The sequence below is a fragment of the Rousettus aegyptiacus genome, unplaced genomic scaffold (assembly GCF_014176215.1).
Source record: "Rousettus aegyptiacus isolate mRouAeg1 unplaced genomic scaffold, mRouAeg1.p scaffold_m13_p_14, whole genome shotgun sequence".
Lineage (NCBI taxonomy): Eukaryota > Metazoa > Chordata > Mammalia > Chiroptera > Pteropodidae > Rousettus > Rousettus aegyptiacus.
The window spans coordinates 31,195,750-31,208,518 of record NW_023416289.1 but is presented as its reverse complement, the minus strand read 5'-3'; the positions used below and the strand labels follow the sequence as shown (position 1 = coordinate 31,208,518).

The window sequence follows — 12,769 nt, the reverse complement described above, 5'->3', positions numbered from 1 at the left end:
TATATTGTTTATTCATTAGCATTGAATTTGTGGTTGTCAGTGCTAAAATTCATGCTGAACAAAGCATCTCTAAAACATGCATTTTCCACGTAAGGCACATCACAGTATTCCTGCACTGAGGAATGCTGGGCAATCCTTCAGCTCTATGCTTGGAGGCCGTTTTAAATAACTAAGTCACTAACGAAAAGTTCAAATTGCAAAAATGTGGCACTAAATAGAACACAAAAAGACACTTTATGGTAAGAGAGATGAATCAAGAAGGCAGTGAATCGCCTTGTTCAGCTTGAGCTGGGAATGTGTGCATAGGCTAACACGAACTTTCTACAGCACGTCGCATGTCCATAGTTTACACCATAAAAGTGCCATGCACATTGACTTTAGGGTTACAAATAAATTTTGGCCAGTAGGAGAATTTACAAATATGGAATCCGCAAATAACGATGATTGACTCTGTGCAACTTTGAAACCAATAAAGCCCAGGACAGAAACTGATGGGGTTCCTCACAGTGGGGTTTGCCTTACACGAAGACTCCTTCTGAAGAGAGAAAGTTGTTCAGAAATACCCTAGCATTTCTCAAGTCAGGCCAGGATTGTGTGTGTACTGGCTGGGTATCCCCCGCACACGCACGCTTCATGAGGATGGAAGAGTATAACATGTGATTCCTGCGTGTCACGAGCAGTCACTTCCTCTACTGGAGTTAGCTGCCATGGCAGCTTTTTGTCATCGCCTTTGCTCGCATCCATGCTCCTTCACCTGGAAATAGTGTCCCAATTTCCCATGGGGAAACACCCCTCACCTAGTCTCAGTCCTTCTGATTCAGAAGGTACTGACACCAACCTCTAGCTCTGGGAGTGGGCAAGCCACTCCAACCTGGCCAATCAGAGCCTTGCAACTCCTGCTAAAATGATTGGTTCAGAGATGGGCATGTGACCCAAGCTGAGCCACTGGGAATCTTCCCTGGGACTTGTGCTGTCACCATCAGAGGAGCATCTCTCTTTCTCCAGGATTGCTGGAGACCAGAACTGCTTTGGGCCTGGATCACCAGGGGCCATCTTTACCTACTTGAGGAAAAAGGCCAAATCAAGAGGAAAGCTGATCTGAGGGGCAGAATAGAAGAGGTGGCTCCCTGACAGCGCTGTCTGAGTGTCTGAAACCAGCCATACCTGAAGCGAGACCTGCTCCTGACCTTTCCCATTACAGGAGTTAATAAATTTCCCCTGTTGCTTAAGCTACATTGAGTTGAGTTTCTGTCACTTGCAAACTTGTGCCTATGAAGGTCTCTCTTGGCTTTTTGTTCCCGTAGAAAATAAATCCACCCTAATGTCAGCATGATTGGAAATTGACTGCCTGTACTAAGGAAAGTCCATGTGAACAAAGCAGGAAGAACTCTGCCCCAGCACTCCCGTAGGTGCAGAATCTTTCTTTGTGTTTATTACTCACTGTCTCTGGCAAAGTGGCAGGAGCTTACAGAACCATCATGGCCCTGCATCAGAGTCACACAGGCTCCACGGTTTCGACACTCCCCTGTATGAACGTTCCATATTTTTAAGGTTTTATCCCAAGAGCTTGTACACAGGAAATGGCCACTGAAGGTAAAACAGCAGTTTGAGATTGCATTGGTATGTGCACTGAAACACAGATGAAAGGGTGCACATGTTAGCACTGCGCTCCTGGAAAATCCGAGGACACAGCTAAAGGGAGGGGGCGGTGAGGAGAGGGGACATTGGAGCCGATGCCCTGTGATGGAATGGGCATCATTCCTTCAATCACTGCCTACCAAGGACCAGGTATTAAACGCTCTGATTATGTCACGCTATTCCAGGATTTCTCAATCATGGCAATACTGACATTTAGTGCTGGATAATTCTTTGTGGTGGGGGTCTGTCCTGTACACTGTAAGGTGTTTGGCAGCATCCCTGGGCTCTAAACACTAGATGCCAATAGCCCTCATACCCAGTTGTAACAACCAAAAATGTCTTCAGACATTGCCAAATGTCCACTGGGGTATAAAATTGCCCCTGGTTGAGAACCGCTGCACTATCCAGAGCTCCTTGAGGCTTGAGGGGAAAGAGAAGCTGGAAAAGCTAAAACTGGTGGTCAATGGACTAACGGTCCTTCAAGTTTGGTGCTGGATCACATTTACAAAGTGGGCCTCTCCTGTTCATGCTCCACCTCCTTTCTCTCTGAGATGTGGAGGCCTGGCTGCTTCTCGCCCACCCTTCTCTCCCACCCTCCTCTCCCACGCTTCTCTCACGTACTCCTACTTCTCTTCACGCCAATGGCTCTCTCTTCTCTCTCTCTCTCTCTCTCTCTCTCTCTCTCTCTCTCTCTCTCTCTCTCTTATCTATCTGTCTTCAGTGTCATTAAAGCATATTTTAATGTTATACATTCAATTTATAGAATTTTGGGTTATCCAGTCTTAATTTTTAAATATCTCCTTTTTTGAAAAGAAAAATATCTGTCAGCATTTTGCTGCTTTTTGTTTTGTTTGTGATTCTCAAAGTATTTTCCCTGTGATTCTCATCTCCTATTATAAACAGAATTTTCAAGCAAACTTGTAAACATAAATGAGCAACTCTGAGTAGCCTGGATCATAAAATCAACCATTTTACCTGATAAAAAGTTTAGATGAAATTGTTTTCTAAAGCTCAAGTCAGCATTTTAGACTGTGTTTCAGTTCTTTAAAATGCGCAAACTGAGTAAAATCAAAGGTGGGGGGGGGGAGTCAACTTCTCAGGGGTGTGCAGGGTAAAACTGCCCAAATCCTGGTGCCTGGTGGGCTAAGAACTAACCCAGCATCCAGACACCATCATTGGGGTTTAAACCAGGGCTATCTCTGTTTTCCAGGATAGGGTTCCCATTTCAAATAAATCCCACTTCTCATAAAAGGCCATTTTACTTAGTACAAAAGTTTGGGGGAAATGCACATGTTGTGCTTGCATATCTAGACAAGGTGGAGTCCACACTCTTCTCTCTAGTCCTCCTGCTGAGTACAGCTAACGAACCTGGGCATTTGTAAAGCAAACAGAAGACTCTGACAGGTGGAGAAATGATGGCAGACCAGCTAGGGCTCTTGGGACCCAAGAATGGCATGCTGTGAGTCCCTAGAGTTTTTCTCTGTTTTGTATATCTGGAACTGTTTACTGGGAAAGCCTGTAGCCCAAGAAATAGAGAACCAAAAAAAAGGCCTCCAAGTAAAGTCGTTCTCACTAGCTGCAGGAAGAGCCTAACAAAACAAATCACCTTTAGATAATACCCACCTTACTCCAGCCAAATATCTTGGGGGGAAAAACTACAATCGCATCCCTACCCTACCCTTGTCAGCAAAAGCCAGGAGGGGAGCCTAGGCTGCCACCCTTGCCAAGCTGTAATGAGGTGGCCTGTCAGAAGATTTAAGTAAGGCAGAGTCTCATAATACCCAAAATGTCCAGCATACAACTGAAAATCACTTGTCATACTAAGAGCCAGGAAAACCTCAACATAAATGAAAAAGATATCAACAGGTGCCAACACTGAGATGACACAGATGTTAGAATTACCTGATGAGGATTTATAAGCCGCCATCGTAAAAATACTTTGATGGACAATTATAATCATGCTTGAAACAAACAAAAAGATAGAAAGCCTCCGCAAAGAAATAAAAGATATAAAGAATGATTGAATGGAAATTTTAGAACTGAAAAATACAGTAACCAAAATAATAAAAAAAAAACTCAGTGGAAAGGAGAAAGGAAAGCATCAGTGGATACAAAGGCAGACAATATAAATTAACCTGTCCAATAAACAGACCGAAAAAAAAAACCCCAGAGCCTCAGGAACCTATGGGACTATAACAAAATCGCTAAACATTTGTTTCATCAGAGTTCCAGAAGGAAAGGAGAAAGAGAGTGGGGCCGAAAGAGAAATTATGTCTGAAATTTTAGCAAATTTGGCAAAAGGCATAAACCTATAGATTCAAAAAGCTAATCAATTCCAACTTGGATAAATCCAAAGAAATCTACACCCAGATGCATCATAATTAAACTTCTGAAAACTGAATTCAAAAGAAAAAATCTTGAAAGAAATCAGAGAGAAATGGCGCCTTGCCTAGAGGGGGAAAACAAGTTGAATGGCAACGGCTTTCTCCTCAGAAATTAGGGAAGCCAGAGCAAGCGGCATGATAGTTTTCAAATGCTAAAAGGAAAACTGTCAACCCATGTTTCTACATCAAGGCAAAATTTCTTTCAGGAATGAAGGGAAAATCAAGAATTTTTAGATGAAGAAAAATTGAACTTATTGCCCTCTGACCTACCCTAAACAAAAGGCTTACAGAAGTTTTTCTAAACAGAAGGAAAACAATAAAAGGCAGAAACTTGGAACATCAGAAAGGAAGACAAAAGTACAGGTAAATACAATAGACTTTCCTTCTCTTCTTGAGTTTTCTAGATTATGTTTGACAGTTGAAGCAATATATATAAGTACTTATGTTTACTTCTTGCAAGCTTCAAAATCAGTTGAGATTGTGAATTTTCAAACTCCTCTAGCAAGATCAGCTGTATATCTTGCAGGAACAAGTACAAAATTAAAATGCAATGTCTCAGTTCCTCAAAAAGCTATACATAGTATTATTACCATCTGACCCAGAAATTCCACTCCTAGGTATATAGCCAGAAGAACTGAAAGCAGGGACTTGAACAGATACTTATATGCCAATGTTCATTGCAGCACTGTTTACAATAGCTAAAAGATAAAAGCAACCCAAGCATCCATCATGGATGAATAAACAAAAGGTGGTACATGCCTACAATGGAATTTTATATAATCATAAAAAGGAATAAAATTCTAATACATACTACAACATGGATAACCCTCAAAAACATTATACTAAATAAAACAAGCCAGATGCAAAAGGACAAATAATGTATGATTCCATTTATATTAAATATCTGGTAGAAGCAAATTTATAGAGGCAGAAAGTGGAAGAGAGATCACTAGGGGCTAGGATTGGGGGGAATGAGGAATTATTGTTTAATGGGTACTCAGGGTGATAAAAGGGTTTTGGAAATAGTGGTTTTGGTTGTATGATATTATAAATTATTATCAGTGAATTAACTTGAAAATGGTTAAAGTGGTAAATTTTGTCACATATATATTTTACCATAATTAAAAAAAAATAACAAAGTAATATCCAAAAAGCCACCAAATTGTACAGTTTAAATATATGAATGGTATGGTATATGAATTATACCTCAATAAAGCTGTTAAGAAAGAAAGATGCTCTCACCACTCTTATTCGGTATAGTGTTGGAAGTCCTAGCTACAGCAATCAGGCAAGAGAAAGAAAGAAAAGGTATCCAAATTGAGAACGGAGAAGTAGAATTATCACTTTTTGCAGATGACATGATTCTCTATATAGAAAACTCTAAAGACTCCACACACACCAAAAAACAAACAAACAAACAAACAAAAACAATTAGAAACAATAAACAAATACAGTAAAGTTGCAGGATAAAAAAATAATTGATGTACAAAAGTCCAGTGTTCTCATAACAGTTAAATTTCAGAAAAAGAAATTTAAAAACAACAATTTCTTTTGTAATTGCAACAAAAAGAATAAAATACCTACGAATAAACTTTACAAAGCATGTGAAGGACCCATACACTGAAAACTAGAAGACATTATTAAAAGAAATTGAAGGTGTTCATGGACTGGAAGAATCAACATAGTTTAAATGGCCTTATTACACAAAGTAATATACAGGTTTAATGCAGTCCTCATCAAAACCCAATGGCATTTTTTAAAGAAATAGCCAAAGCAATGCTAGGAAAAAAGGACAAAACCAGAGGAAACACACTGCCTGACTTCAAATTATACTACAAGACAACCATAAACAAAACGGTATGGTGTTGGCAAAAAAAATAGATACATAGACCAATGGAACAGAATTGAGAGCCCAGAAATAAATCCTTGTATACATAGGCAAATAATTTTTGACAAAGGAGACAAAAACAAACAATGAAGAAAAAAAAAAAACCTCTTCAATAAATGGTGCTAAGAAAATGGAGAGCCACATGCAAAAGAATGAAACTAGATTGCTATCTGTCATCATACACCAAAATTACCTAAAAATGGATCGAAGACCTAAATATAAGACCTGAAACAATAAATTGAAATGGAAGAAAACAGGTACTAAACTCATGGACCTTGGATTTAGAGAAGATTTTATGAATTTGACCTCAAAAGCAAGGTAAGTAAAAGCAAAAATAAATGAATGGGACTATATCGAACTACAAGATTCTGCACAAAAAAATGAAACCATCAACAGAACAAAGAGACAACCAAATGAATGGGAGAAGATATTTGCAAACAACACCTCCGATAAGGGCCTAATATCCAAAATATGCAAAGAATTTTATACAACTCAAAACAACAAAAAAACCCAAACGATCCAATTAAAAAATGAGCAGAGAACCTGAACAGATCCGTTTCTCCCAAGAAGACATACAAATGGCCAACAGAAGTATGAAAATATGTTCAACTCCACTAGGTATTAGGGAAATACAAATCAAAACCACACCTATAAGAATGGCTGTCATCCACAGGACAAGTAATATCAAGTGTTAGAGATGTTGTGGGGAAAAAGAGATGCTGGTGGGAATGTCAATTGGTACAGCTAGTATGGAAAACAGTGTGGAGATTCCTCAAAAAATGAAGAATATAATTATCATACAACCAAGCAATCCCTCTTCTAATTATTTACCCCCAAATCTTGAAAACATTTACCCATAAAGATATATGCACCCCAATGTTCATTGCAGCATTATTTACGGTGGCCAAGACATGGAAACAACCAAAATGCCCTTCAATAGATGATTGGATAAAGATGTGGAACTCATATACAGTGGCATATTACTCAGCCGTAAGAAAAGATGAAATACTGCCATTTGTGACAACATGGATGGATCTTCAGATTGTCATGCTAAGTCAGGCAGAAAAAGCTGAGAACTATATGATTTCACGCATATAAAACTGAAAGCAACAAATGAACAAGACAAACAAACAGAGACTCATGGACACGGACGACGGTTTAGTGGTTACCACAGGGAAGGGGGAGACGGGGGAGGAAGGTATGAGCAAAAGGGATCAAATATAAAGTGATGGAAGGAAACTTAACTTTGGGTGGTGAACACACAGTGCAATATACATATGGCATGTTATAAAACTATACACTTGAAACCTATGTGAATCAATGTCACCCCAATAAATTTCATAAATGTAATATAAACAAACAAACAAACAAACAATAAAACTGTGGAAAAAAAGGAAAGAAAGAAGGGAAAAAAGCGATGGCATCTGGGGAAACTGAATGGTTACAAGACAGATAAGAGATTCTTTACATCTTTTTGTACCTTTTTAACTTTGTACCGTGTTGCACGTTTTATGTGTTAAAAAGTAAATTACATAGTTTTGAAATAAAAACATGCAAGGTCCCTTGTTTGAAAACTAAGATTTGAAGACATTGACCACAGAGCATTAAGTCAGGCGTGGGGCCCTCCTGAGTCGGGGCTCCAGCGTAACGGGAGAGATTGCATGCCGTGAAGCCAGCCCTGTCCCATAGCACCAAGAATCCTTGCCTCTATATTTTCTGGCTAAGAGCTGCATTTCAAAAAAAAAAAAAAAAAAAAAAAAATCACAAATTCAGGTCAATAAAAAATACCAATAGACATTTTGCTTATTTCTCTTTTTCATTCCCATTGGGGCAACAGAAGGGAGTGGATCGCAACATTGCCCACAGCTGGAGCTATGGTCACCTCTGCTGCCCTCGCCCCTGTCACTGCCACTACAGAGTGTCTCTAAGGAGTAGCGCAGGCCTCCCCAGTGCACAGGGGGGACCCACAGCCCCTCCCAACCCAGGTTTCCATGGAAGTCACTCTCAGGAAGAGAGCACATGCTGGGTGCCCACGGTGTGGCCTGTGCTAGGGCCTGCATCTTGTGCAGACCTCACCTCTGCTCAGTTTGCAGATGAGGTAACTGAGGTCTGAGGTCACACAGAATGGGAACCTGCAGATCCCCATGGGAAAGGCTGGCCCAGGCCAGCGAGGCTCATAATGGAGCAGAAGAGGCAGGGTGACAGGACATTTGCACCTTCTAGGGATCCTTACTCCAGGGCTTGCTGGACAGGATTGGCCACCCATCTAGTGGTGGCGACCTACAAGGTTGCCCTTGCAGGCCCTGGTTTATCGAAATCTCCCCATTTCACAGGAGACACTAGAAAGTCACATTTTGGCAAGGGGCTCTGCACAAGTTTTTCCAGCGTTGGCTCACATCGAAACAAATGCACCTGAAGCCCAGCCCAGCCCTCTGGCCACAGCTAGTGGTTTCCCCCCACCCCAGTGCCCTCCTCCATGCCTTCCTTCCTCTCCAGCCTCCTTCTGGCGCCCATGACCAAGTTGGAGATGCCCCATATGGATTACGGCCTGGCCAGCAAGCTGAAGGCATGCAGGCTGAATGCAGGGGGGCATGGCTGGGGACCCCGGGGACCCCGCCCACCTCCCCGCTGTAGCGTGCTGCCAGGCCTCCCAGGGCCCCTCCTCACTTGGCGATGGTGAGCAGTGTGGCCTGGTTTGTAACATCCCAGATCTTGATGCTCCTGTCCAGCGATACGGAAGCCACCTTCTGGCCGTCCGGGTCAAAGCAGCAGGCTGTGACCGACCTTTTGTGATGATCTGAGGCACAGGGAAAGTGACTCTTTACACAGTTTCCATATTCAGGGGCACACACTTCACATGGCCCAGAGGCTCACACTACCTGCCTTGGACAGTGACAATATTTCAAAACCACAATTCTGGTTTTCACTAAGGACTATTCACTCACAAGAACATTCTTGAGTGCCTACCACGTCCCAGGCTTTGAAGAGGGGGGATAGCTGAACCACTCCCTGTCCCCACAGAGCTCCCAGTCTGCAGGCTGATGGGGATTCACCAGTGAGAGGACAACGACCCACAGCACGTCAGGGGCCGTCAGAGGAGGGTGAGGTGCATCACCGCCAGCCAGCAGAAGCCGGGCCCAGCCAGGCGCAGCCCTGAGAGGTTGAGAAAGGGCCCCAAAATTTAGCAAGGAAAGCAGAACAGGAAGAATGCTCCAGGCAGGAGGAAGCACGTGCAATGGCTTGGAGGGGGGATGGGACACGGAGAAGCACTAGAGCAGCTAGAAGTCGGAGAGTGAGGAGAGGTAGGGTAGAGGGTGATACCTTAAGGGAAATATGCCAGCTGTGGGGCACTGCATACGCTGTAGCCCCATCTTGATAAAAATAAGCCTACAGTGCGTGTGGGAAGTGGCATTGTGTGTGTGTGCACACGCGCGCACACACACACACACACACACTTCAGAAAGGCCGACCAGCAAAGGACAGGTACAGCAGCCTTTCGCTTTTGACTTTGCACACCTACCAATTTTTTTTTTTTACAAAGATCAGGTATTTTTTTTTTAATTTTTATTTTGAAATAAGTGTTAACTGATATGCGTTGTAAAGATAACATGGAGAGATCCTGTATGCCCAGTTTCCCCCCCCTGGTGGTAGCATCTTGCTTAATGGTAGTACAGTATATAATGATCATTGTTTTCAGATTTTAAAAATATAGATAAGAATGAAGGCTGAGCCTCCACTCAATAGAAGACTGGGCTTTAAATGTCTGAGTGAGGTGGAGCAGAACATTGTTTCATTTATTACAAGCATGAGACTGCATGAAAGAGTTTAACTGATGAGAACCAGTCTTGGTTTTGACTGCCAGTGTTTTATCAATTAGTATTCCATCTTTAATGATGTGGCTCGGACTATTACAGTTTCACCAAATAAAGCAATCGAAAGTTATGGTCAGTCAAGTGACAAGCAGCTATTACCGTGACAGGCAAAACAGAGCAGGGAGACTGTACAAACTCACCTCTGACGTATGACACCGTCTTGGCATTTTCCGCGTCTGTTAAACAGATTCCGCAATCCACATCCAGGCCAGAGACCACATATTTACCATCAGGAGAAAACTTACAGGAGGATATGAAGCTTTCATGGCTGATCTTCCACTGAAATAGGGCAACAATCAAAGGTTGTGTTCTCCTAGCCCAGCTGTCCAGTTGAACTTTCCATGATGTTGAAAATGTTCCATCTGTGTGCTGTTCAATATGCCAGCCCCTGGCCACACGTGGCCATTGAGCACTTATAATGGGCTAGCGCAAATAAGAAACTGAATTTTTAAGTTTGTTTGGTTTTAATTAATTTTTTAATTAATAACTATAATTAATTAATCTGTGTCCAGGACAATGAACAAGGTTAGGGAGAACACCCAACAGAACTGGCAGTAAGGGTCTAGTAATGGCCGACTTTATTCCTATTCATTTTGGTAAACGAGTGGTTATTTCCCAGCACCGTGCATGAGACAGCCTCAATCCCTCAGGCAGCTCACAGTCAGTCCCCTGGGGGAAGGCTGGCAACAAACCACAAGGAGGGGACAATGAGCTGCTCAACATTCTAGAAAAGGAGGACCTGTCTGCACGTTGTAAATTATGGTATTGCTATTATGACTATTTTAAAATAGGCCCACCAATTCTTTGACAGTCTTCCCTCCACAATGTTGAGCCTAATTTCCTACCCCTTGAATGTGGGCTGGACTTAGCAATTCACTTCTAATGAATAGACAATGGCAGAAGTGACAGTGCGTTACTAGCTCATAAAAGAAACCATGGTTTTCTTTTTGCTCTTCTTGGATCACTCGCTCTGGCAGGGAACAAACTGCTATATCCTGAGGACACAGAGAGGAACTGAGGCCTCCCATCCACAGCCAGATGAGTACGCCATCTTGAAAGGGGATACTTCAGCCCCAGTTGAGCCTTCAGATGACTGTCGCTCCAGGTGACATTTTAACTGTGACCTCACAAGAGACCTGAGCCAGAACCACCAAGCGGAGCGGCTCCTAGATTTCTGACTGTCAGAAACTGTGTAAGATAATAAATATGTGTTATTTGAAGCGGCTAAGATTTGGAGTAATTCGTCAAGTAGCGGTGGAAAATTAATTCAACCCTATGGTTGCAAGTGGCATGAATGACTTGTGCAACAAAAATAAATCAAAGTACAAAAATAAATTTCTTAAAGAGAAAGAAACATCCCAAATAGAAAAACTGGCTAGAGACAAGAGCAGGAAATTTAAGAGAAGAAATAAACTTTTGGAAAAATGCTCAAAGTCAAGCATAATCAATGCTAGGCTCATTTTTCACCAACGAAATTGGCTAAAAAAATTTTTTTTAATTACGATATCTGGCACGTGAAGGTAGAAAATGATGGGCTCGGGCACAGATTTCTGGAGGACAATTTAAAAAACACCATGTTTCTATACCAAATTAGCAATAAAATCCAGCAACATATCCAAAAATACTGAAGTAATATGTGAATATATTATCATTGTGAAAGTTCATACCTTAGAGATAAAACATAAAGTGGCCCCTGACCACTGTATAAAATTATATGCAAACTTTCCTCATTGTTTCATTGTTTGTAATAGAGAAAAGTGAAAATAGCCTTAATGTCCCGTAACAGGGAATGGCGAAATATGGCATGACCTATCCAACCTGTGAAATCCACGTGTCCTTTTAAAAAGATGATGATGATGAGTATGTCATCACCATTTATTGTTAAGTGGGGGTAAAGTCAGGGTCCAGGAAGTATGAATAAATGACTCTATGTGGTTAACAGAACACATTTGCCTGGGTTCCTATGTACACGTGTGTAAACACAGGAAGAGAGGCAGCAAGGCATTAACCGTAATCTCTGGAGGGTGCTTTGAGGCCTTCGTTTTGTTTTTTTAATCTTGTCTTTCTAAAAATGTTTTACAATGAGTTTGCACTGATCTTTGCACTAAGAAAACAGTCGCTGATTTAAGGAGAGAAAAGAGGAAGAAGGGAGAGGAGCGGCAACACAGACCTGCTGGGCGGAGGACCCTGAAGAGGCCCCATCCCCACTGCCCTCCGCCCAGCAGGTCTGCGTTGCCTGAGCAGGGCGGGGGCTGCCTGGGCCGGGGGCGGGGGAGGGGGGTCTCCAGGCGGTTTGAATGGATGGGTGGTGGCCCCTCTAGGCTGGAGAACAGATTGGGAAGGGCCCAGAACCCGCATGCTTTGGTCACGTGGCCTTTGTCCCATGGCCTCAGCACTACTTCCTGCTTCTTCAAATCCAAACGCCCCACAGAAAAGGGACTCTTTCCCTCAGCCTGAAATTCCACACCCTCTACCCTCCCCTTCGTCCCACTTCTTTCCCTGTGTCCCTCCTTCCCATCCTTCAAGCAGAAGCCTTCCTTCTAGGAAGTTTTCCTTCCCGGATGCCTGCCCTCCATCATCTCTAGTCCCTGAGAAAATTCTTCTTTCCTGGAAGACTGTCTTCTCCTTCCACCAGGGTCCCAGCCCTAGGCTCCCTAAAGCCCATTCAAGACCCCGTGCTGCGGTGCCTCCCCTGGAGCGTTGGCATGCTTACCAGCAGCTTGCCTGTTTCAAGGTCCCAAGTCCTCAGTGTTTTGTCATAGGCTGCTGCAGTAATTCTGGAAATAAAACGCCAAGCATAGTGTCTTTATGACAGAGTCAGTTACGTGTATGGTTTCCTCAGAGAAAATTTTGCTAATTAATGACCAAGATCGCAAATAATACCAGAATCTTTCTAGAGATGCTCCATGAGCCCCCCTAAAGAGTGATGTATTCTCACTGAAAACAGAGAGAACCTAACACAAAAGCCCTACAACACCATTCTCTTC

The 12,769-nt window shown here is 42.5% G+C and overlaps 1 protein-coding gene across 1 annotated transcript in view; it reads right to left on the bottom strand.

Annotated features, from left to right (window-relative positions):
• The window catches only part of WDR88 (WD repeat domain 88), a 39,927-nt gene that overhangs the window by 14,265 nt on the left and 12,893 nt on the right, over positions 1-12,769 (bottom strand). The window contains exons 4-7 of the mRNA XM_016133222.2: positions 12,496-12,559; positions 9,923-10,061; positions 8,578-8,707; positions 1,442-1,629 (exon numbers count right to left, since the gene is read on the bottom strand). Coding sequence (XP_015988708.2) covers positions 1,442-1,629; positions 8,578-8,707; positions 9,923-10,061; positions 12,496-12,559 — 521 coding nt within the window. The remainder of the gene's footprint in view (positions 1-1,441; positions 1,630-8,577; positions 8,708-9,922; positions 10,062-12,495; positions 12,560-12,769) is intronic.